Genomic DNA, 25504 nt, shown 5'->3' with positions numbered 1-25504 from the left:
CAAATAAGCTAAACATAAGTTACTTCTGGGGTAACTTAACATATCAAATGAAAGGCCTAATGAGTTAAAGAGACCTCATGTACAATTTACATCTTGGAAAAGTTGTTAAAACCTTAGAAAGTTTTAAAATACATGCTTAAACAGGATTAGGGATCCTCAAAAACCTGATAAAGGCAAAACATAGAAACTGGTTTTTCTGGACAGGCAAAGAGAAAACAACTGTTTATTTTTTTAAGAGCAGATAAATTAATTCAAGAAAACCGTCTTTTGAACTGAGAGAAAGCAGACTTTTAATCTTATACGAGTGTACTTTAAAATCCATTTATTTCAGTCTTATTCCATCCTGACCATATTTAAAATTCCTTTCCAAAAGTTACCCTTCACAAACCTTCTACAACTTTCCTTTGCATTCAGATTTTGTCCCAAGCCATTTCTCTCCAAACAGTCTCATTTAGGACAAAATTACCTTCTTTTACCTTCAACAAAATTTATTCCCATTCCTTATATCTTTCTTACACATCTCCTACTTTTCTACGTACAGAGTTATTTCCCTTATTTCCATCAGCCTTAATTACATTTAGCAGATTTTGCATTCTTAGAAACCTTAGTCTTCAGTGAAAACTAAGTAGTAACCGGTTGTGAACTGACACACCAAACCTTTAGATGGCAAATCTGTGAATCAGTTACGCACAACGCATGTTTACCCACAGACTTAAACATCCTTAGTTTCTTAGCAATAAGTAGTCAAAAGCACAAACGTACTCCAGTAAGCAATGATTTAGTACCATATCCTATTTGAGAAAGACCTAGATGTTCAATGAATTTAATCCCTTTGTCATCCTAACAAAACTTTCAAAGTTTCAGGTTACTAAAGACTTTGAAAGCTACCTTAACAATTACCCATAACTTTGAGACAGACAAATAAGCATCATTTTAAGTCATCTTTTTGCAACAAATTGCAGCAGAGACAACATGAACTTATTTGGCCTTCAATAGATTTTGGTGGAATAGAAGTTTCATATTTAATGTTGATAACTTTAAAGACATGTCTATTTTAATTAAACCAACAAACTTAAATTAGTTTAAATACCAAGTTATGTTCCACCTGGGCCCATTTTTAAAAGTCAGTCAGTTTGTTCCCCATTGTCAATTTTACCTGAGACCCTGGTGGGGAAATCTGACGTTAGCAGTGTATGCAGATCACACCCAAGGTGGTGCAGAAACAGGTGGAGAGGAGGGGTAGACAGGAAAGGCCAAGTGCAGCCAGAAGGCAGAGAAAAAGGGTTCCCAGTTCTGAAGCTCATCCACTTGGACAGATGAGTATACGCCATGTTTTTCTACCAACAAGGGGGAATAGGCAGTCCATGTCAGGCCAGAGAAGACACACAATTTCCCCAAAACAAAGGGAGTTTGGTCAGCTGCTTTGGAATATTCCTTAAAGTCCCCGTCCTGAGGTAGACTAACCACAGTTGGCTCCACTTATAGCCATTAACCTGGGAAATGAGTGAGGGAGAAGGCCCCACATCTGTCAGGAGGAACAGTGAGAGAGAGAGTGAGAGTCAGTGTCCCCTTTGCTACGGAGGGCCTGTGTTTCCTCCAGCAACCTATGTTTATTTGGAAGAGGCCTATTTAGACAATTATCTAGTATGTCAGAAGGGAGCTTACTGGTCTGGTTACCACCAAACACGTTCTGCAAGAGGCCTTTAGGTCTGGGTCCTGATTGAGAGCCCTGAAAGCCTGGGTGGACCTAGGGTACCTCCGTCTATTCACCCTGTTTCCTGCAGAAGAGATCTGATAGATCCCACTGTGGCCATGCCTTATTTTACCTTGCCTTGAAGAACCCGCCGTGTTCAACCTATAGAAAACACTAGAAAAGTTTTATGAGGGGAAATTACCCAATTTTGCACTACCCAATCCCAAGAAGTCCCCTCGGAGGATGGTTTGTTTCCCATCTTGTGATCCCGGTAGGAGTTACCCTGTACGTGCTACGGGGAGGTGACAATGAAGCCATCCCTACATACCAGCTCTCCCTTGTAAACCAAGGCGTCCCATGGTTTCCTACCCAAGGTGAAAGAGTGGCCTAGCATCTTGGGTTGAGTAGGGCTCAGGCCGGCAGGAGTAGCCACTCTTACCCCCTCTGTCACCTGACCCTCCTTTTCTCCTCTGGATTACCCCCCCCACCTCCGCCCCCACCAGAAATCAAACTTCGATATTATTTTTAGAAGGCTAAGAATGTGAACGAAACAGCTAGGGTCTCTTAGTGGGAGGCATGTGCTGCTTCTGGATTAGGCTTCCCCAGGATGTGACCCCCAGAGCAGGATCTCTATCCTTTTACGCGTCTCGGAGACCCCAAGATCACGCATGGTAACCAAAGGGCAGGTTCAGAGCTCTGGATTGCCAGTCCTTAACAGGCGCTCCTGGTGAACCTTAAACAGAGTAGGGAATCTTTGTAATGACCTCATTCTTTGGAGCTCTCTGGATTGAGCCCTCCCTGTTTGGTCATGTAAATTCACTTGCATTCCTAGCCCCCTGGTGCCTTAAGAGTCCGGCCTATTATAAGCTAATTTCAATTAAGCTTTCTCTCCTTACCCCTTGGGCACTTTTCCTGTCCATCCTGAACCAAGTTCTCACAAAAGACACTTTTAAATGAAAAAAGTCTTACATCTACTTAGGCAACACTCTTCCTGAAATGAATCCCTGATTAAAAGGGCATACCGATCATCCGAGATTGGAAGGACTTGAGGCAAAGTCCCTGAGGCGAGAGAAAGCCATTTAAGAAAAGCCAATGAACAAAAAGCAGAGCAGGGTAGGGTTAGGCCAACATTCCCTTCTTTTGAGAAAGGGGAATTCACCAAACCTGTCTCCCGAAGCCTATCACCTGAGACTTAAAACCAACAGCTGCGCTATTGGCCTTTAACTGGCCAACAGGTGCCTGGTTTTGTTGTTTGTTAAAAGGGGTCATATAAGGAAGAGACTTCTCCCAGGAAAGAAGACGAGTCCGCTTTTACTGACCCTTCGATGGGAGTGATCCTGGGTTTCGGCACCAAAATGATGTGGGAAAGCTAGGTTCTTGTCTCACGGAGTCGATGAAGAATGAGTCTTGTGGACCAGAGAGAGTGAGTAAAGCAAAGGAAGTTTATTAAGCAAGGATACAGAGAAAAAGTTCTCAGGAGTGAGAGGGGCCCGACAGCGTTGCCACCAAGGGCTTTTAGGGATGGTCTTTTATAGAAAGCTAGCCAGGGAGCTTAAATCTGTTTCACATCTCTATTGATATCACCATTGACCAAGGACTAGTGATAACACCTTCAATGGCTTACTCCCTTTTTGGGGTCCGGTAATTCTTGGTTGGTCACAGGTAGCTGTTATAACAAGACCTCACCTCTGACGCCTAGGACATGACGGTCTGGTTTGTTCCTTTATCTCTGGTTTCCTTTCATCTCCCACATTTTGAATTTTTGTGAGCCTGATCCCATGGCCCCCTACCTATCTCTCCCTACCTAGCCCCATCTGTCCCTTATCCAATAGTACTTACCTTCAGACCCACCTGGTTTCTAGGTATAACTGTTGAGGGGATGGAGGGGAACAGGCACACCTTGTCTGACTTAGTGTTCCTGGCCCTCGCTAAGGGTCTGCCAGGCAGTATGGACACAAAGGGCTGGTGGATAAATGATAGGAAGGACAGCAGCCGAGATCTTGGGGGTGTGGACAACCTGGTCAATGAGGAAAAAGCCTGTGTTTTGGAGCCAGGGAGCCCTGGGTTTGAATTCTAGCCTGCTGCCTCCTTTCCTGTGTGGCCGCACACATGTTCCTTTACCTACTGAGACTGTGACTTCTCCATGGTAAGCGGAGCTACTTACTGTTGGGATTTCTAGGAGCCAATACAAAAACGGTCTTTTACTCCTGAGTTCTGAACAGACTATGAGAGGGATGGCAATTGAGTTACCAGCTTAGTTACTGATAAAGGCAGCCGGAGATGTGGCTTAAATCTACAGTGAGCGGCCTGTCAATGGAAATGTGAGGAGTGGCAATACAACTCCCCTCAACGCTTGCCCCCCAGGGCTTTGGGATGGAATGATTTCATTTAGGTGGGCAATCAGGAAGTCTTACTTTTCACTCTTCTCTCTCAGTCAGATTTTGAATATTTTGGAAATCAGCTGAAATGAGCATAGACTGGCAGGACCTTTGTTTAAAAAACTTGTATGTGGGGTGCCTGGGTGGTGCAGTCGTTAAGTGTCTGCCTTTGGCTCAGGGAGTGATCCCGGCGTTCTGGGATCGAGCCCCACATCAGGCTCCTCCACTGGGAGCCTGCTTCTTCCTCTCCCACTCCCCCTGCTTGTCTTCCCTCTCTCGCTGGCTGTCTCTTTCTCTGTCAAATAAATAAAATCTTAAAAAAGAAAAAAAAAAAACCAAAAAAACCAAAAAAACCTGTATGTGCCTGCTATAGCCTCATGGGTTGTTCTGCCCCCTAAATAGTGATTCTTTGGGGCCAGGTAGGAGATGGCTTCGTTAATGCTAGATAGAGGGATTGTTCCAAGCAACTGTTTAGGAAACCCACTATTGCTAAAATGGGTTCCTAGCAATAATGCCGTAAGTGATAATAATAGTAATAATAATAATAATAAACCTTTCCTGAGCTTTATTTTTAGAAGTTTAATCTGCTAGATCAAATTAGATTCTGGCTGATCTCCTTATTTAAGCACTAAGGAGAAATCCAGAGAAAAATGGCGGGAAGGGATTTGTTTTAACTACTATTTGGAATAGTTTGTAAGATTCCTGAAACCTTTGTACCTCCACCCCTCTTTGCTATTTTTTTTTTACCACCGGTCTGCTCCCCTATAAGGATTAGCTAGAAAGGTCTGAAAATGGAAAGGACTTGGTGCTTATTTTTAGTAGCAAGAAACAGCCGTGAGGTGACTGATCCTGCCAACCAGGTGAGGAACCTAGGAGGGGAAAGTGGGTCATAGCATCCTGCGGGCTGCATCTCAGGAGTCTGTGGAAGGAGAGGAAAATGATAGAGTAGCCGAGTGGAGATGGGGGCGGGCGCACAGGCAGTGAATCAGGACAGAGGAATTACCCTAGGTTCTTAATCAGCGAGAGACCCACCCATGGTCAGATTTCCCAAATTTAGCTAGACTAAAATTGATGCTTACAACTGCCAAAAAGATTTTTGTTGACATTTTCAGATTTAAAAATAAGACTAACAGCTCCTTTTAAGTGAGTTATCTTAATATAAGAGATATTTTAATTTGGATTCTTGGATCAAGTGGATGAAATGAGGTAGAAATTAATTCCATAAATCTTGGCTATCAGAAAGTGAATAGGACTTGTGAGTTGTTGGACAACATTGCTGTGCACATTAGTTTTTCCCAAATCCTTTGACGGCTGTTATTTTACCCTAAGAGCGGCAGTGCAGAATGGGAAACATTCCCCACCCCCACGCTCAGGCTTAGAATCCACTGAAACTTGTGGCATGAACATTTTACCCAAATATAGACCTTTTGGTGATTAAGCTAATTTACTCTTTTAAAACTGTGACATCCTGTTTATAAGAAAGAAGACTTAAAAAAGTCATCTCGTATGAACTAACTTTTAAAATCAACATGTTGGTGAATTTATGTGTTAAGTGAGTCACAACTATTTGGATGAAGATTTTCTGGTTTTGAAAGAGAAAGTACTTGGAAAAAAATGTCATTTTGGTTTCATTGAAATGGAAACATTTGAAAAATGGAATTCACTAGTGAGCCTATCATGTAACAAGTTTCCACACACACTTCTTAAGTCACTTCTGTGAATTTGTAGAGCTGCTTTCCCCCCTGGGCCAAGTCTTAACCATCACGAGATGCATTTGGCCTCCACAATCCTTCCCAGAAATGATAGTTTTAAAAATTCTATACAAGGTAAAATTTCTACAGTATTTTGAAAGTAACATTATTTACTTCGGAAACTGTGTTTTTAAAATTATTTTTTGTCCCAAAAGCAAGCTGAACCTGTATCTATTCCTATTACTTGCCTGATAGAAAAATGTTCTCTTTTTACTCTGATCCTTTGATATTTGAAAATGTCATTGTGGGCAACTCAAAGTCTAATTAATAGTCATGTTACATTTAGTATTTTAGGTCTGACTTTAATGTATACTTGCTATTTATTAGCAGTTCTTCCGAATGTACGGATTGGATTTTTTGTGAGTTGAGTACATCCGTGACCCCTCTCAGCATCCCGTGTCTGTGTCATTCTTACTACAACCCTTCTCTCCTGCTCTGCCCTGTTACGCGTTAGATCTGTATTTAAGGATCCTGCTCCGTTCCTCCCCCTGTTGGTATCTCAAGCACTTCAAACTGACCATGTACCAGTTTGAGTTACTTTTTTTAAGGTTTATTTTATTTATTAATCTCTGCACCCAAAGTGGGGCTCGAACTCATAACCCGAGATCAAGAGTCAGTGTACTTCTGACTGAGCCAGCCAGTCCTCCTTTTTTTTTTTTTTTTTTTAATTCCCTGTTCCTTCCCCTGTGTTTCCTGTTCAGTTGCTGGTACCATCTCCCAACAGAGGGCCGCTGGCCATCCTAGAGCCCTTCCTTGATGATGCTACCTCTACTGGCTTTTCTTTCCATTCCAGCTCTAACGCAGGCACAATAAACTCTTGGCTAGTTCAGAACAAAAGTTTCTCATGGGACTTAAGTGTCAACCTTTCTTCTCTGCTGCTGGATCTTTCCATGCATAGGGTCAAACATGAGCAGAAGACTTATCACCTGTAAACTTCACCTATGTCCCATTGTGTCAGGAGCAAGTTTTTACAACCCGACACAACTCCTTTTTTCTAGATTCCTCTCTTCTACCCATCTACACCCTGGCCTGCATCCATATGTAGCCTTAGCTACCAAAAGCCCTGTGAATATGTCGTATATTTTTATACTGAATTTTTCTCTGTTTTGATCTTCATTACTGAAGACCCCCTTTCTCTCTTCTCACTTTCCACCTTCCAGAAGTAAAAAAAAATCTTTTTTTCCATGTCCTCTCATAAGCACTTTTTTAAATTCTTTTTTTGCTGTCACTTGATCTACCCCATTATGAATAATTGTCTGTGTGAGGCTTTCTTCGGGTAAATTATGAATTTCTCAAGAGAGAGACTTGTTTCTCTCTCTCTTCCAAAGAGAAGTGACTGTTGCAGTGTGTGGGAATTACTAAGTGCCCCATTAATATGTGCTGAAGAAGGGATGTGTTGAAATGTATTCAGATTCTCATATGTGAAGTTTCTGTATCAAATGGATGGAGAAGCAACAAATGTTAGAGTAAAGCAGAAGAGCTCCTTTGCTAATTTTTTCTTGAGAGCCAAGGATTTAAATATGTGACATACGTGGGAATTCCTCTGAAAAGTCAGAGAATAATGAATGGCAGCATCATCTGCAAATTACTGTTTGTTCGATTAGCCCACCAAGGCATTGTCTCAGGCATTCGTTATCAGTCCATTGTATTGGTGATTTTAGAATAAGAACCACTTTCTGTCCGGTCGACTTTTAATTGATTGGGTAGCATGAATTGATTGGCAGTAATGTAAATGTGTTAAGTTAAATGCATACCCAAAAAAGTGTCATTTCTGTCTTCTACTTGTTATAGTAGAGGTGTAAAGAAAAACTAGTACACGTGGAATACTTAAGCACTAGACTAGTTGAGGCAGATTATAATAAACAAAAAAGAAACATAGAGCAAAGAAAAATTGTTATGACCTGGAGATATAATGAAAGGTCTCATTAAGAAGAACCTAGTTGACTGAATATAACACTTGGATGTTAACTAACTGGAATTAAAATAAAAACTTGAAAAAAAAAAAAAAAGAACCTAATGACTGGTCCTTGAAAAATAGGTAAGGACAGGAAAGAATCCCATATGAAGAAAATAATGTGGATCAATTGACAAGATTTCTGTTGTGTAAGCCACAATTCAGTTGATATAATAGCAAATATCCATATGGTTCACTTTCCTATGAATATGAAGTTATTTTGTTCTGCTTTATTTTCCTATCCAGGTGGATCCGATATTGAATATCTCGACTTCTATAAGCCTGTCGTGTGGTTTTGGATCCTTGTAGGGCTTGCTTACTTTGCTGCTGTCCTGAGTATGATTGGAGACTGGCTCCGAGTGATATCAAAAAAGACAAAGGAAGAGGTAAGAATAAGGAGTGTGCAAAAAACACTCCTATTTAGCTAATTCAGTAAAAGTTATTTTTCATCTTTCTGACATTTATTTTTTAAAATACATGTTAAGATTTTTAATATTTATGTTTGGTGTGAATTTACTATATGTTAAGTGTAATTCAGTTAACAGATACTTGCTAAACATCCCTATGTAGTAGGTGCTGAGGCTAATTTATAATGAAAACAGATGTAATTTAAAATAGTTTCCTATTTCTTCTTTCTTTTTCTTCTGTTTCATTTCTTTTTTTTTTTTTTCCCTTAAGGGCACAAGGTAAATGTTATTCCATAAAGAGAAATACAATAGAAAATACTTATGTCAGGGGCGCCTGGGTGGCACAGTGGTTAAGCGTCTGCCTTCAGCTCAGGGCGTGATCCCAGCATTATGGGATCGAGCCCCACATCAGGCTCCTCCGCTATGAGCCTGCTTCTTCTTCTCCCACTCCCCCTGCTTGTGTTCCCTCTCTCGCTTGGCTGTCTCTATCTCTGTCGAATAAATAAATAAAAAATCTTTAAAAAAAAAAAAAAAAGAAAAAAGAAAATACTTATGTCAAAATGTCAAACATGGAAAAGTGAATGGATCATATAACATTGAATTTTTTTTACTATATTGAATTATTTCCTTCATTCTTATGTCCCTATACATGTATGCGTGTACACATAAGTATGTATACATATGTGCCCAAAGCTGTATGCGTTATGGCCAAGTTCCCTAGGTACAGATTTCAGTTGTTCAAAAACATACTGTTTTACCCATTTTATATAACTATACATATAGAAATGAACATTAGAATTTTGACCCATGACGTTTTGGAAAGTTTAAAATTTCAGTCTTGTTCTTGAAATTTTATACTTTGGAAATTACATTTGGATTTCATATTTACAGGCCCAGAAGTATTATCAGTTAAGTGTGACGATTAGTGTTTTATGATGAATTCTGTATTTTTGGTTTCTTGGTGTTAGCCAACTTTACCAATTTTTTCAGAGAACAAATCTGCACTATTTATACCTATTGTCTTCCCCTAATTATCCCTCCATTTCATTATCTGGTGGTGTTCATATGCCAGGGGACACCGGTGTCAATATCTTTGACACAGCAAGCATGGTTCTTTAAACATAAACCCAAAAGAAATAGAATAAGATAGGAAATGATAAAATTAGCTTCTCTCTACAAATAAATACTTTCTTTGAAACTCATCCAGTCATAGAATTTATCAGTATCCGAGGTGCCTTAGTAATTAGAACGTGAATTGTCCAGCCCTTGCCTTCACGGGTACCATATTTCTCAATTAGGAATTCACATAGTCTGTATGCATTAATCTATATCTTAGTTGTACCATAAAACCAAAATCTTTTATTATAAACAAATCAGCAAGACAATGGGCTTAATAGTCTGGTTTAAATCATGTGAAAAGTTCTGCTTGAACAGGACCCCAAATGATTCACCTCCATCTTAGTTAGACTCGTGTGTGTGTGTGTGTGTGTGTGTGTGTGTGTGTGTGAGAGAGAGAGAGAGAGGAGAGAGAGAGAGAGAATATTGTAATTGTTTTAACTTTGGTGTACTTTTAAGGATCTTGAAATGCTAAGGGAAGAAAGAAAATTGTAACAAGGAAAGGTTTTGGATAACATAGCTAAAAAGAAAACTCAAACATCTACCTATAAACTGGCTTTTAAATGGATTTTTAAAACATACACAGGTGTTTATTTCTTTAATTTTTAAAATTTGTGTATAGTTGCACGCAATGTTATGTTAGATTCGGGTATATAGCATAGTGACTTAACATTTCTATACAAGTGTAGCTACTCTTTGCCACCATACAACGCTGCTACAATATTATTGACTAGATTCCCTATAGTGTACCTTTTATCCCTGTGGACTTACTCATTTCATAGCTGGAAGCCTGTACCTCCCTCTCCCCTTCACCCATTATGCCCATCTCCTTGCCCTCCTTCCCTCTGGCAACCCCCAGTTTGTTCTCTGTATTTATGGGCCTGATTCTGACAAGCATTTATTTTGTAAATAAAATAGAATTGAACAGAACATATCTTCTACAGTTAGATAGGAAAAGTTTTGTGAAAGACACCTACACATATTATAAATACTCTATGTGTTATATACATACATACATATATATAAATACTAAGAATATTGTGGATCACAGTCAAAAAGTGTGAAAGCCACTAAGAACAGTGGAAAATTTTATTTTTATGACCCTGGTAAAGATCATTTGCTCAAAGTTTAAAACCTGTGCTATTAAAAACCAGTGCTTTCTGTGATAGGACTGGCTGGTAGAAAGCATTAACACTCTTCTCCAGAGTAATCAGATAACAACCCACCTTAGTCTGCTCAGGCTGCCATAACAGAATACCATTGACTGAGGGGCTTAAACAACAGACATTTATTTTCTCACAGTTGTGGAGGCTGGAAGTTCATAGTCAAGGTGCCGGCAGGGTTGGTTTCTGGTCAGATCTCTCTCCTCAGCTTATGGATGCTGCCTTCTCCCCGTGTCTTTATGTGGCCTTTTCTCTGTGCACCTGCCTGGAGAGAGAATTATGGTGGCTCTTCCTCTTCTTGTATGGACATCAGTCAGCCCTTTCGACTCAGGGATGCACCCTTATGACCTCATTTAACCTTAATTACCTCCTTAAAGGCCCATCTCCAAAGACAGTCAAATTGGGCGTTTAGGGCTTCAACTTACACATCTTTAAGGGACACATTTTGGGCCATAACACCATCCTTTGAAATAAAGTGAAATTTCTACATTACCTGGCTTATTTAACATGAAAAACAAGTTCATGTGCCTTTCTGTACACGATCTTCATGATTCTCAAACAGAAGTATGAGATCCACCTCACTGTGTTTTCATGCTTTTAAACCCTGAAAAGCAGTAAACTTTTTCTTTTTTTTTTTTTTTTCTTACTATTAGTCATTGAGCTTTCCCCAACCTTCAGAGTCACATGTGGTTTCTGGTGACTGTGTCTGTAGAAAGCTCGTGTGAGTAAAGGCCATGAGCAAAAGTTACCGCGAGCCCTCCTGGAGCTGCGGCTGCAGCTGCTCTGGACCGTTGAGCCAATTAAAATGGAGCCGCCAGTTTGAGCAGATGTGTGTTTTCTAATTTATTTACAATGCAGTTTAGGGAAATGACAGAATTGAGTTACGGATTCAACAGAGGAATGTGAAGAAGGAAAGGGACAATTTATAATTGATCAGAGACAAAGTTTTTATAAACAGAAATACTACAAAAATGTCTACAGTGATGGAAGAATTATTTGATCATTTTATTTTGAAATAATTCACAAAAGGGCATAATTAAATAAAATACAACTAGATACATTCTAGTTGATGGACCGTGCATGCCGGGTGACTGTTCACTGCATATTCCTTACCTTCTGTCCCTAAACCATTCCAGATATTGCAACCTTTACAAACCTCCTACATGTTCAGAAGCAACAAGCTTCTATCTAGTTTTCAGTCTTGGTGAATAAAAATGCTACATATTTTTGATAACTTGAAATTCCATTAAAAATGTAACTAATATAGAATATACTAAATAATATATAGCATTAAATTTGCAAGTGATAATATTAAAACACATGTTTTCCCTGAATGAAAATATTTTGCCTAATAATACCTGTTATGAATTTAAAAACATGTGTTCTTAAACCATATCAGCTGAGTATAAATATATGCACCTAATCATATGTGGCCTTATTTCTGGGTTATTTTAATGCTAAGGTATATTTTGTTTCCAATGAGGACTAATTTTAATGAAAATATTGTTAGAAATAAGGAAAAATCGTCTTTAATGAACATGCTGAAATAAAACATGTTGGTATAGCTAATCCATCTGAAATATTTGCACAAGAAATGGTTAGTTGAAACAACACTGCATTGTTTCAAAATGTCACATATAATTATAGTTGATCTGCATTCCTCAAGGGAAATAATAATGACCTCAATCCTTTTTCCATGGAGACACATGAGTTTCTGTAAAAGTGTTTATTTGTCTCATTATTTTTAAAAGTTTAATGGAGAGTAGGCACATGTTCAACAAGAGGAATTGGTATGACTAATTATCTCTTCCTATTAAGCCATGTACCCTCTTCAGAGGAAATGATGTTTCCATTTAGAAAATAAAGATTACTTAGGTATTCTGGATAATACAATAAAACCACTATCTGAAGCAGGTGTAATGAAAAGAAGATGTGACCACAAAAGTCAGAAGGGAAATTTTGAAGCAAGCACAGAATAGTGTCTCCTTATTATGCATCGTTTTCTACTGTTTACAGGCCTTGCCTTTGAAAAGCCTGTGATTTCTGCATAGTTCCTGTATTGATTGGTGTATACGTTCCCGTGTCTGGAGTGTTCCTGTCCGTATGGGAGATGAACACTCCCATGGCCCCCCTCCCCAGCATGCCAGTGTTGTCTGACCACGTGGGCTGCAGCTGGCCACAGTGAGTGGACAGCCAAGCATCACGTCTTTACTAACATCCTGTGTTTTACTCTCCGGTGGGGCTCGTGCTAATGGAGATGCTCATGTTAGCAGGTTGGCCTTACGTCATAGTTAGAAAACTGCCTTTGGTTGGGAAGCTATGGTGCCAGAAGGCTTGCAAGACTGTGCCTGGAACTAGTTTGCCCCAGGGGACCTGAGAATATGGAGGAAGATGGTTTTCTTCTGCTGCGTATCTGGTGGCAGCATTTGGTCTTTCCCAAACCTCTTTCGGGACGGTGAGGCCTCCCTCCTGTGAAAGAGCTGGGACTTGGCAGCCCTTTTTCCCGTCCAGGTTGGGCAGTTAAAGAGCATTTGCAGCCTGAGTCCTAAAAGGTAGCTGCAGACCACTTTCTGTTATTTCTTACAGAAGAAGGGCTTTGACTAGGAAAGGCTCATATGCCCTTTGAAACACGTTAGACGTTGTTCTGAAAACCTTAGGGAGCCACTGAAGGATTGTAAGTAAGTGGAATGAATGATCTTGTCAACAGCGAGGAAGATGGGATTAGAAACAAAGCTGGACGCAGGGCAGCCATTGGGGAGAGATTAGTGCAGGAATCCAGGTACTACAGAATCAAGGCTCTATGGTGGCAATGGGATGGAGACGAAGGTATGGGTTCAAAATTATTTGGGGGACAAAAGGAATAGGACTTGGTAGCCCATTATCTTTGGGCAGAAAAGAGAAAAGGAGGATGGCGTCCATGGTTCTAGCTTTGGATGGAATTACAATACTTGAGAAAATGAGAGATTCTGAGGGCAGAATGAAGATGTCATTTTGAACATGTTGTGCTGGAACAATGTGTTGTATATCAGGTGGCTAAGTGTAAACAAAGTTAGAAGGATGGGAGCTAGAGAGATAGTTTGGGGGGGGTCATCACTACATAAATGACAGTGTAAGTTGTGAGTACAGATAAATTCACCTAATCGAGATTTGTCAAGTCAAAAATAGAGCTAAAAATGGAACCTGGCGTAATACCTTCATTTAAGGGGTTGGGGGTGGAAAGCAGAGACTTTAAAGGACTATTCAGCAAATGATGTATTCAAATACATTGATTCACAGTAGGGTCTGTTGGAAGGACAAAGGAGTTGAGGTTTTGAAGAGAGGATAATTGAAGTGATGGATCAGATTAGCTAAAGACAGTGGGGAAGAAAAGGAATTGAACATAAAACAGAGAAGTCACTAGAATTCCCTATGAGGTTGTGCTCCAGGGGTGCCACCCCTGTAGGGAAAAAAGTGTAAACATTGCCTCCTGGGATTGTGCCATGCAGTGGCTATTTTCTAACATGGTTCTTTGGGCACATCAAGCACAATTCCCAAGGCCAACTGCCAGTGGTTTTTTATGGATATAGGAGCCCTTGGAGCACAAGAGCCAGAAAGCTGTGTGCGTGGTGCTGCGTGGGGTTGAGCAGTGTCAGCAGCCCTGATCCTGGGTACTGCTGGGCATGCATCTGTGCTGAGTATGGACGGTGAGGGGGTGGGAGGTGAGCTGTGGAATGGCAGTGTCAGAGTGGCAGGACCGGGAAGAAACTGGAGGCGCGGAGACCACCTGGGAGATTATTTAACACCTAATTCATTCCTAAATCATTCATTTCAAAAACACGTCCTAAGTACTGTATCATGAGTGCTGCATAAGGTTCTGGGAGTACCTTCGCTGGTGCTAATTTGAGACTGAAGTCTTTATTGGGAGGATTCCATAGGTGCTGCATTTCCTAACTGATCTTTATAAAGTTGGCTTTTACTTCTCTTCTAGAGATGGAAAAAGGAGTTTTGACTAGGAAGGCACTTAGTCTTTGATTAGTTCCTAAAATAGCCTGCTTTTACTTTTTTCCTTTCTCTTCTCCCCCCTCCCACCTTCCCTCCCTTCCCACCCTTTCTTTAACCTTCAAACATCTTACCAGACTTTGTAGTTTTTGCTTTGATTTCCAACATGGGTGGGGGGGGGCATTACTGTTCAGTTCAGATTTTTTCTTGATATATTGTTCTTGTTCTCTGTTGAGATGCTGAAGTGGTTGGGAATAACTGAAGCAGGACTGTGGGCACGATATACAGTGATCAGAAGACTTCGCAGGTTTATATTTCAGTGCGTATAATTCTTTGGCTAAAGGGTAAGAATAAAATAAAATCGAGGCAGGTGGTATCACGATGTATTACTTAGAATAAGACATATATAAAGGGCCCTTCTTTTCTATCCCGTGGTGAGGGAGGTGTCCCTCCCTGCTGTAGGGAAAAGCTCAGTGTAACCAGACTTTGAGGTTTCTCTGCTGGTCTGCATTTGACTCTGCCTGGTTGTGCCGAGGAGAAAGGTCCTTCTCGTTCCAGGTCCAGCCTCTGCTGGACAAGTTATTACCTATTTGGTATTAGTAAATAGGAATTTGGAAAGGAGAATAAAAATAAATAAAAGAACAAATAACAGTGTAAAACTTAAATTAGGCTTTGAGGCAACAGTAACTTTCACACACCGACCAGTATGTGTCTGAATTTCTAAATGAATTTTGTGGACAGCCATTTCTGTAGAATCAAGACCCCAAATTCTGTCTCTAGATCATCCCAGGATTATATTGCATTCTACGAACCTTTTGCAGGTCCAGTGTTAGGAAGTTCTTACAAGTCAAAATAGATGCTAAAAACAAAATGGGATTTGAGAGTAGTAAAAATGGAAGTACTTTTCTTCTAGAATATACTTTATTTCTTTTTTAATAAATGAGGCAAAGTGTTCAGTTGTTAAATAATAATTGCTAATAAGGAAACTGAAGCGTAGGGAGGGAAGATGACTTGCTTAAGGTTATAAAGCTAGTAAGTGGTAGAATCAGTAATCAACCCAGATGGTGTGACTCCGTGGCCCAACCTTTTTGCTAAGCTGTCTTTTTCTTTTTAATTTTTATTTATTTATTTATTTTTGCTATGCTGCCTCCCAAGTGCCTAAAAAAGTTAGGTGTGTTGGGGCGCCTGGGTGGCACAGCGGTTAGGCGTCTGCCTTCGGCTCAGGGTGTGATCCCGGCGTTACGGGATCAAGCCCCACCCACATCGGGCTCCTCCGCTATGAGCCTGCTTCTTCCTCTCCCACTCCCCCTGCTTGTGTTCCCTCTCTCGCTGGCTGTCTCTATCTCTGTCAAATAAATAAATAAAATCTTTAAAAAAAAAAAAGTTAGGTGTGTATTATTATTTTTTAATTATTATTATTTTCTACGTAGGTAATATCAACACATGACAAATCAGTACCCAGATCTGACCCGTCTGTTACTATGTAGCTATAGAAAAGGGTTTTGTGAATTTCATTTGCTCACTGATTGTGTTGTGGTACAAGTCAGTGATCTCTTGAAATCTAAAGTTTTAACATTCTTTCAAATGAATGGAAATGATTTGTATGATTTCTAAAAAGTGCATGGGCTTTGGAGCCCCTAAAACTGAAGTTTAATACCATCTTAACTATTTACCAAACTTCACCAAAATACCTGATCTGTCTGAGTCTCCATGTTCTTATAAAGTGAGATTTAACCTCCTTTATGAGGCTGCTTTATAAAGATTCAGTGGGTAGAGAGTGGGATGTGGCTAAGTGCTTTCTAGATGCTTGTTCTTTTCCTCCTGGGTTTCTGAAGAAATTAGTATCAAATTACTATCCCAAATCAAAGAATGTAATGCTCTAAAACTATCACCTAGATATCATCATATATTATTTGGAAATGCTATGAATGCTTATATCTCTAAACACCTCATCGGGTTGAAAGAAAAAGTAAACATAAAAGAAAAGGTAAACAAGAAAACATTAAGGCTATGTGTATTGCTAGAATTTAATCACAAACTAAGAGTCCATATGAAAAGTCTAGGAAAAAGTGAGTGCAAGGATTTCAAGTATTTTGGGTGCTCTATGGACTTGAAAACTAGGTTCTGCTTTAAATGTTCCTTAAATCTACCCACATTACTATTATCTTAATTCTTTTCTTGAATTAGAGCTGCAGATATTCTGGTGTCTTGATGTGTGGACTGAGGTAGACTCTATTTGTATTTTTCCTTTTATTAAACCGGGAAAGAGTAGCTCAACTGTTACTTTAAAAAAAAAAAAGACAAAAACAAAAAAACCACACATGCAGGAAGATTCCTTTCTCTTCTTTTCTCTTTTAGATTGAACCCTCACTATTTTTAAATTGTGACTTCTTTTTGCTCCAGGTATTTCACAGAATGTCATCTCGTAATGGAAATTCAGAGTAATTTTTTTTCTATTCATTTGTACATAATAGGAAAATAGCTTAGGTTAATAGTTTTTGCCTCAAAGCACTTTATAAGTAATTTTATTTTCTTTCGCTAGAGAGCATATTATGGGGATTTAATGCATCAAGATATAATGTTACCTCTTTTGACTGTTTTGATACCATCATCTGTTCTGAGAATTTGTGTTAGGAAAAGTGGTCATGATGAACTTTGCTTTCAAAATTGTTTTTGGACTTTCTTCATCAAACCAAAGGATTGTGCTTGCCTGTATTCAGAGCTAAAATCAAATTTTACAAAACATCAAGTGTGTGTTTGCTGAGAACACAGCAAGTGTGTATTCAAAGATGGATCAACAAAATAAATGTGTTTTTAGTTCCTCTTCATAGATGGCTCTTCCTAAAAGAATGTTTGTTTGTGGTTGGCTGGAGCTGAGTAGGGGGCCTACTTTGAAGCTTAATCAGGGATTATTTGATCATCTTTTGCAATAAAGTGTGGTGACTTGTGTAGTGTTCAGTGGATGGCACCCTAATTGTAGTAAAGGAATTTAGTTCTTCCTGCCTAAACTTGATTTGAACCCAAAGAATGGCTTCCATTGAATGATAACGTGTGTGTGCATATGCGCGCGTGCACACACACACACACACGCACACACAGATATAAAATCTGTTTCCAAACAAGGAATATTCCCTGTTCTTCTTCCAGTAAAAGTGTTAGTCCATCAGTGCTATTCATGAAATATGTGTCTCTCCTTCCAGACACGTGTGAGGATTGTACTTCCTCTTCCCCTTGTGGTCGGTGACCCACATGAACAGTTCTGGCCAATGACTTGTGCTCAGAACTGATATGAAGAGAATGAGAAGATTTAATTGCACTTGTGAGCCCCCCTCCCCCCAGGAGCTTACTTGCCTCAGGCACAATGACTATAGTAGATCACGGTGCCATGTCCGCCTGGGTCCCTGACTGACCACAGTAAGCTGCTGTGGGCAGTTAGCCTGGGTGAGAGATTTACCTTTGTTACTTTAAGGCACTAAAATTAAAGGGCTGTTTGCTAGAGATTATAACCTCCTCTATTTTGACTAATCTGGTAAAACCTAGACATAGCTTAATTCAAGGAAAGAGTCATGATAATAATTTGGAGGTTTAAATTTCATGTCTCATTGCTCATATTTGGTGAATTTTGTATTAGTTTCCAACTGGACTTAGGTATATTGTCTGAATTTATAATATTTAAGATACTATGTTATCTGCTTTTATATTATTTAAGATTCACTAGTGGTTTTATTAGAACAGAAGCATCAAGGTAACAGTTGAAGCAACTTGCTTTTTAGAGAGACTATAGATGGACTTTAAATTGTACAGAGACCAGATAGTTCTGTTTCTGTAAAAAAGCAATCTCTGCCCTCATTCAGGATTATATATTCATTCAGAATTGGGTCCAGTGACATTGAATCTGTTCTATATGTAAACTTTCTAGAAGGAAGAATCTTGAACTGATGTTGAGTTTCATAAAACCAATGCATAACACCAAAGTGATCACAGATATAAAAAAGCAAGTATCCTTACAGTTTTTGAAATTTATTAGGTTGAACTATATGCAATTATTGACATTCAACTATTTTTGACCTTAAGAATCACAATTCCAGGGACGCCTGGGAGGCTCGGTTGTTAAGCGTCTGCCTTCGGCTCAGGGCGTGGTCCTGGCATTCTGGGATCGAGCCCCACATCAGGCTCCTCCACTGGGAGCCTGCTTCTTCCTCTCCTACTCCCCCTGCTTGTGTTCCCTCTCTCACTGGCTGTCTCTTTCTGTCAAATAAATAAATAAAATCTTAAAAAAAAAAAAAAAGAATCACAATTCCATATAGTTTAACCTACTAAGGAACTGTATTTACAAACCAGCTTCTACAAATATCATAGTTTTCCTGTTAGAATCTATACATTGGATTATGACCTGCATATTAGGCAAAATCCTATTTGGCTAGGCATGGCTTTATTCAATACTTGGCTAAAACTTTTAAAAATTCCATTCAATTATGTGTAACTGTAGACTGATTATCTCAACTTGAAGACAGACCAGTTGGTTATACTTGCATGTTCCACACATCTGTCCTCATTACACGTGTCAACTGTCACTCCTTACTGCAGTTCTGAATTTCCCTGTTCTTTCCTTACCTGGGCATGTCCTAACTGCTGTAGCTCGCTCCGGGGGCCACTTCACTCCAGTCATGGATATAGATTCCTCACTTTATTCCTCATAATACAACTAATATGAGCCTGACACTATCTATAACTTAGTGGAAGGCCTGAGGATAACCTCAGGGAATTATAGAGCAGAAGTGGACAACTCGTGGGGCGCCTGGGTGGCTCAGTTGTTAAGTGTCTGCCTTTGACACAGGGCGTGATCCCGGGGTCCTGGGAGCCTGCTTCTTCCTCTCCCACTCCCCCTGCTCGTGTTCCCTCTCTTGCTGGCTGTCTCTCTCTCTCTCTGTCAAATAAATAAATAAATCTTTAAAAAAAAATGGACAACTCAATACAAGGTAATCAAATCATATTGCCCCTAGCATCCTCTGGTGATCTTTTCAAAGTGTCCCGCCTGAGCCATTTCACTCCTCAACCTCTGGCTTGGTGGCATATTGTAGAGGTTTGTCACTCTAGACCAGTTTATTCTGTTGGGTGTTCCCTCTCCTGAGACCAAACCAGCAGAAAACCAGTTGACATGATAGTAATACATCCAATATATAAAAAGTATGCAATATATGCAAATATATTCTCCCCCAAATGGAGCTATCCATTTAAATTATCAAACAAAATATTGGATTGGTCTAAAGCCACTCCATTGGGACTGCTTCCTCTGGTAAGGTTGCTCTAAGAACGGGGGGTAGGTCCTTGACTTACATGTCTGTGATTAAACAAACAAAACTAGCACACAAACAAACATGCTCTCCGGAGCAGTCCCTTTCAGAATGAGGGGGATGCAACTACAAGGATAAATTCTAGCTCCAGAACATCAGGCTGCTACGACCCCTGAAATTGTGTTTTCTTCGTCTTCAAAATTTAAAAAAAAAGAAAAGAAAGAAAAGGAAAAACTTCATATGTCGTATAGCTGAGTATCCCTGCTACACGTGGTTGGCAATGACCCTCATAATTTCTGTATACCAGCAAGCACGTAGTTATCTGCTGAGGAAAATGTTCGTATGATATATTGCCCTAAAGCTCAGTAGAAAGCCACACATATTGGGAAATCTTACTATACAAAGAAACTTATTCCCTAAACTGGAAGCTGTGTATGTAAATATGGTGATATTCTTCATGGAATTTCTCACAAATGCAAAGGTTTGTAATGTGTTGGTAGTCCTTTCAGTACCCTGGTGCCTATTTGTGAGAAGCTGGAACATTTATTTTAGGGAGGGTATTTTTATGCTATCGGGGGACATACGCGTAAAAGTCTTTGCGTTGACCTTCTGTCCATCAGGAACACTCTTTGCTTTTTTCCAGGATTATCTATCAGGTTCACTTACTGATATTTTCTTTTTTTTTTTTTTTTTTAAAGATTTTATTTATTTGACAGAGAGAGAGACAGCCAGCGAGAGAGGGAACACAAGCAGGGGGAATAGGAGAGGAAGAAGCAGGCTCCCCAGTGGAGGAGCCTGATGTGGGGCTCGATCCCAGTACGCCAGGATCACGCCCTGAGCCGAAGGCAGACGCTTAACGACTGAGCCACCCAGGCGCCCCAACTTACTGATATTTTCAAGTCTTTTTTTTTTTTTTTAAGATTTTATTTATTTATTTGAGAGAGAGAGAGAAAGCACGCCCACGCGTGTGAGCACAAGCAAGGGGAGGGGCAGAGGGAGGGGGAGAGAGAATCCTCAAGCAGGACCCTCAGTGAACTTGGAGTCTGACACAGGGCTCGATCCCAGGACCCTGAGATCGTGACCAGAACCAAAGTTGGAGGCTTAACTGATTGAGCTACCCAGGCACCCCAAGCCTTTTTTTTTTTTTAAACAACTGCAGTGTTTAATCATGAAAACAATTTGCCATTCTGAAAACAACTATAAGGGAGAAAAGCCTTCCCCATTAAAATAAACAATCAAAATTGCAAATATTATAGCTTTTCACTCCTTTAAAATAATCCCTGCAAGACTGCCCCTCCCTTCAAGATCTTTCCTGTGCCATCACATATTGAAGAGAAAACAATATTACAGTAATGCTTGATAGGTTCACTTAACATAAGAATTTGTTCGATGATTTTTTTATCTTTGGCTTTAGTGGTCTTTCTCCTTTTACACATTAAAAGTGACGCTGCAGCAACCAGTATTTGGAAGAGAACATTCACCTTTTTATCACATACCATTTTGTGACTCACACCTTGACCATCCTTTTTAAAATTGAAACTGCTCTACCCCCAGGACTCTCGATTCTCCTTGCCTTGCTATATTTTTTCATCATATTTACCAACTTCTAACATTCTACATGATGTACTCATTGATTAGATTTCATTGTTTATTGCCTGATTGTCATCCTAGAAGGTCTTGTTCATAAGAAAAGGAATTTTTTTTATTTTATTTCATCAGAATCAGGTAAAGCAATCCTTGGAATGTAATAGACACTCAATAAATGTGTGTCTTGTACTTCTTCAGTGATAAAAGGGGAACGGGCTAGTTTTTCCTGTCAAGTCAGAAATGCTATTTTAATTTAGTTCATTTTTTACATTTTCAGTAGAACCAAAGTGTACTTATTTTGGTTACTTTTATTCATTCTATTATTGCTTACAGATACAAATAAATTATAATTAATATTTAAAGGATGAATAACTTCATGATTAAATAGCTTGACATATAAGCTACTTAGAAGTTTCAGTGAATAAAACTATTCGTATTTCAATTTTAAAAACTTGAGCAATTACTGTACGATATCTTACTTTGTAAGATACAGTACAAAGTACAAAGTTTGATACCATCAAGCTAGAAGCTAGTTCAAAAGTTAGTCTCTAGCTGCAATCAAATGTCAGGAAAATTTCATTTTTATTCCTGATGTGATCGTTTTATGACAGGAAGCTTCTTGGCAATTTTAATACCTTTATTGTTGTTTGTTTTATTTAAAAATAATTGGTCCTTATTATTCCCTGTGGCTACCTTCAAGAGTACCCTCCACTCCCACCCCTGCCCATGTAAAATATTGCTTATAGGCAGTCAATTTTATTTTAAGCACCAGGAACTTTTTCCAGAAGACTTTAATATTTTTAAATTTTCTATGCTATGTAAAATTGCAAAGTTGCTGATCTGAAGGTCACTTATTTTATTTAAAAAGTGAAATGTATGCATGAGTGAAGAAAAATGCAGGCAGGAAGGGAGAGTTGTGCATAACTGACCCATTTCTAGAGAACAATACACATAATAATGGTACTGGATAAAGTGAAGAGACTGCTTAGAGAAATTGTTTTCTTAACATGAAATTGATTTAATATGGTGTTCTAACAGAGGAATTGGTATGTTTTCCAAGATCTCTAATTGGAAAACATAGTTACCTCTAATGCATCATGCTAAATAATCTAATGTCTGTTTTTTTATTTAGAAAACTTTTGCTCAAAAATGTTGTCTTCAAAATAGTTGTTAATTTCAAATAGCACAGATTTTCTTCTCCCATTAGAACTAGTAAGAATATTCTTTATTGGAAATGGTTTATCTAAGATTCGATTTGATCCACCTGGGAATTCTGAATGAGCAGCTTTGGGAAGGAAGTGGGGTACCACCTCTCCTCCCCTCAACAATTTTAGACACTAAACCAGCCTCAGAACAGGGGCGCCTGGGTGGCTTAGTTAGTTAAGCATCTGACTCTTGATTTGGGCTCAGGTCATAATCTCAGGGTCATGAGATTGAGCCCTGAGTCAGGCTCCATGCTGAGTGTGGAACCAGCTTAAGATTCTCTCTCTCCCTCTGCCCCTACCTCCCTACTCCTCACCCCCCACCCTGACTCAGGCTTTCTCTCTCCTTCTTAAAAAAAAAAAAAGGGGGGCGCCTCGGTGGCACAGCGGTTAAGCGTCTGCCTTCGGCTCAGGGCGCGATCCCGGCCTTATGGGATCGAGCCCCACATCAGGCTCCTCCGCTATGAGCCTGCTTCTTCCTCTCCCACTCCCCCTGCTTGTGTTCCCTCTCTCTCTGGCTGTCTCTATCTCTGTCAAATAAATAAAATCTTAAAAAAAAAAAATCCTCAGAACACTGACACCATTTCTGGCACTTACATGCTAAATTAGATATTTTATATTTGTGCTTCATTAATGACTGCATGTAAAATAAAATATTTGTAGTTTTTATAATTTGAGAGGGAAATATTTGGCCTAGTTGACTGGAAGAAAAGTGTTCCTGGCTTTGAGATAGCCTGTAGTGGAAAGCCTATCAAAAAGTGAAAATGTAACCAAACCAAACCAGCGTTCACCAGCCCAGCGCACGGCAGGTCATAGCCACTGACACCAAGCTTTTGCAGAGGAGAAAGATGGGCTGTTTGCTGGTGTGGCATCACCCAAGAAGATGGGGAGCTAATGCTCAAAAGTCTTGAACTCCCTGATGGCTTGCAAGGGAGAGTTATTAAAGGCAAAATTTGAGGCAGGGGTCTCCGGAGAAGGTGGGCACCATTGATTGGCGACCCATGAGGTCATGCTAGCAGGTGTCCTCATGCTGCTTCACCTGGTCCCCAAGAGGTCTTTTCCCTCCCAAGAGATTTGGAATCTAAAAGATATCTTTATTCTTTATGTTTGCGATTTCATTAGGTACACTGGGTGATTATATCTTTAGGGTAGTATGAATTAACTACTTGTAAGCTAGTGGGGCTCCATTCTGACTTGTTCCTTGGCCAGTCCGGCCATACCTGGGGCCTATTTGACCTTTTATGTTCATTCTTTCATCTGAAGTGACAAGATGGAGGCTGGCTTCAAAAATGCTTTACATAGTTTTGTATCCAAGGTAGACAAAGGCTCTGTTACCCTGCATTTGACCGGTGGGAAAGCTCACAGGATTCACATAGTCTTTGCATGCAGTGGAAGGGTGATGCCATTATTAATGGGTTTTTGTAGGAAGCTTAATGAAAAAATGGCAAGTCAGAAGATCCTTCTTATTTAAATAAGCAGATTGACCTTACAAAAGAGTCCCCCCAATTTTATAAATGTAAGTACGGCATTATCATAAATGTTGGTTACTGTTAAATAATCATATGTTAAAGCTGGATCTTATAAAATACTTCCTTAAAATAGAGGAAATGTAAAAATACAAATTTGAAGTTGCTTCAAGAACCCCTACCTTACCAAAGAAATCCTATGATCAAAAGTGTAGTTTCTGTTGGTTGAAATCACAGAACCCAAAAATGTTCCAAAAGTTCTTGGGCAATGTCAAAGTTCTAGAATTTAATATGTAATGAATGTTCTATGTTTAACCTATTTCTCCTGTTGTCTATTTGTGGGTCTTTGCATGCATCCTAATTTCACTGCCAGCTGACCCAGAAACAACTTGAGATGTAGATATCTGTGTCATTGCTGCTTGACCCTGCTTACTATTACAGATGCCTTCCATTTGTCCACATTTGGCATCCATGAGTAGCATGTTATTCTTGCCTTTACTAAGCTCTCAGGTAGCTAGGTATTTTGTCTCACAAAGAAATCATATGTATGGCTTGTCCCCTGTTGGACAATCTGACAATTTGAAGAGATTTTTGAACTAAAGAAAAATGGAAGTTTTCCTGGAAGTTCCCAACTTCCATTATTTAAAATGCACAAGCAGCAACTTTACATCTGCAGGTAAGAAGATAAAGAATTTAGTGAGAGGGGGACTTGGGAATAATTAAAGCCTTTAACAGCTCTGTTATTAGCCCGCAAGATGTTAAGATCAGACCCAGGCAAAAAGTTCCATCCCCCCCTCTTCTCTGAGCTTTCGTTTAATGTCAGTGGTAATGGAACAAGGCTTCCTTAGTCAATATCAAATCAAATGCTGGCAAGGTGCCTGGAGAGGCATTTGGATTTGTTGTTGCTCTTCCTCTGCCGTTTCGCAACCTTCTTGAATATTCCTTGCCCCTTTAGTGCTTGATGTAATACAGGCTTCATAAAAGAACCAGACCAAGGTATAATAGAGACCCATTATAACACAGCTCTGTTAAATGGATACCAACAAAAATGGGTCAAATTGTGCTCTTGAGGGGCGCCTGGGTGGCTCAGTCATTAAGCATATGCCTTCGCCTCAGGGTATGATCCCGCGTTCTGGGAGGGAGCCCTGCATCAGGCTCCTCCGCTGGGAGCCTGCTTCTTCCTCTCCCACCCCCCCTACTTGTGTTCCCTCTCTCACTGGCTGTCTCTCTCTCTCTCTCTCTGTCAAATAAATAAAATCTGTCAAAAAAAAAAATTGTGCTCTCGAACGCATAAGGTGGTATCATACATGCTGTATCTGAAATCAGCCTGCCCCAGGAGATAAGCGGTGGAAGAGAATGGGTTCCACTTCATTTTTTCTTGGTAGAGTTCCTTACTTTTTATGGAGTACGAGTAAATGCTCTGGACAGCTCTGACTGCCACGGGCAAGTGGGGTTTGTGCCCAATGTGCTACCTTTAGAAGTACCATGTACTCTTTAGAAGCATTTGTTGAAAGG

At 39.7% G+C, this 25504-nt stretch overlaps 1 protein-coding gene across 4 annotated transcripts in view; it reads left to right on the top strand.

Moving 5' to 3' along the window:
* The window catches only part of KCNK2 (potassium two pore domain channel subfamily K member 2), a 207607-nt gene that overhangs the window by 156597 nt on the left and 25506 nt on the right, over window positions 1–25504 (top strand). For all 4 annotated transcript variants that reach the window (XM_019810277.2, XM_002929577.4, XM_019810276.2 and 1 more), the window contains exon 6: window positions 8023–8162. In XM_019810277.2, coding sequence (XP_019665836.1) covers window positions 8023–8162 — 140 coding nt within the window. The remainder of the gene's footprint in view (window positions 1–8022; window positions 8163–25504) is intronic.

Source organism: Ailuropoda melanoleuca, chromosome 8 (genome assembly GCF_002007445.2).
Source record: "Ailuropoda melanoleuca isolate Jingjing chromosome 8, ASM200744v2, whole genome shotgun sequence".
Classification (NCBI taxonomy): domain Eukaryota; kingdom Metazoa; phylum Chordata; class Mammalia; order Carnivora; family Ursidae; genus Ailuropoda; species Ailuropoda melanoleuca.
This window is presented reverse-complemented; position numbering and strand designations above follow the sequence as displayed.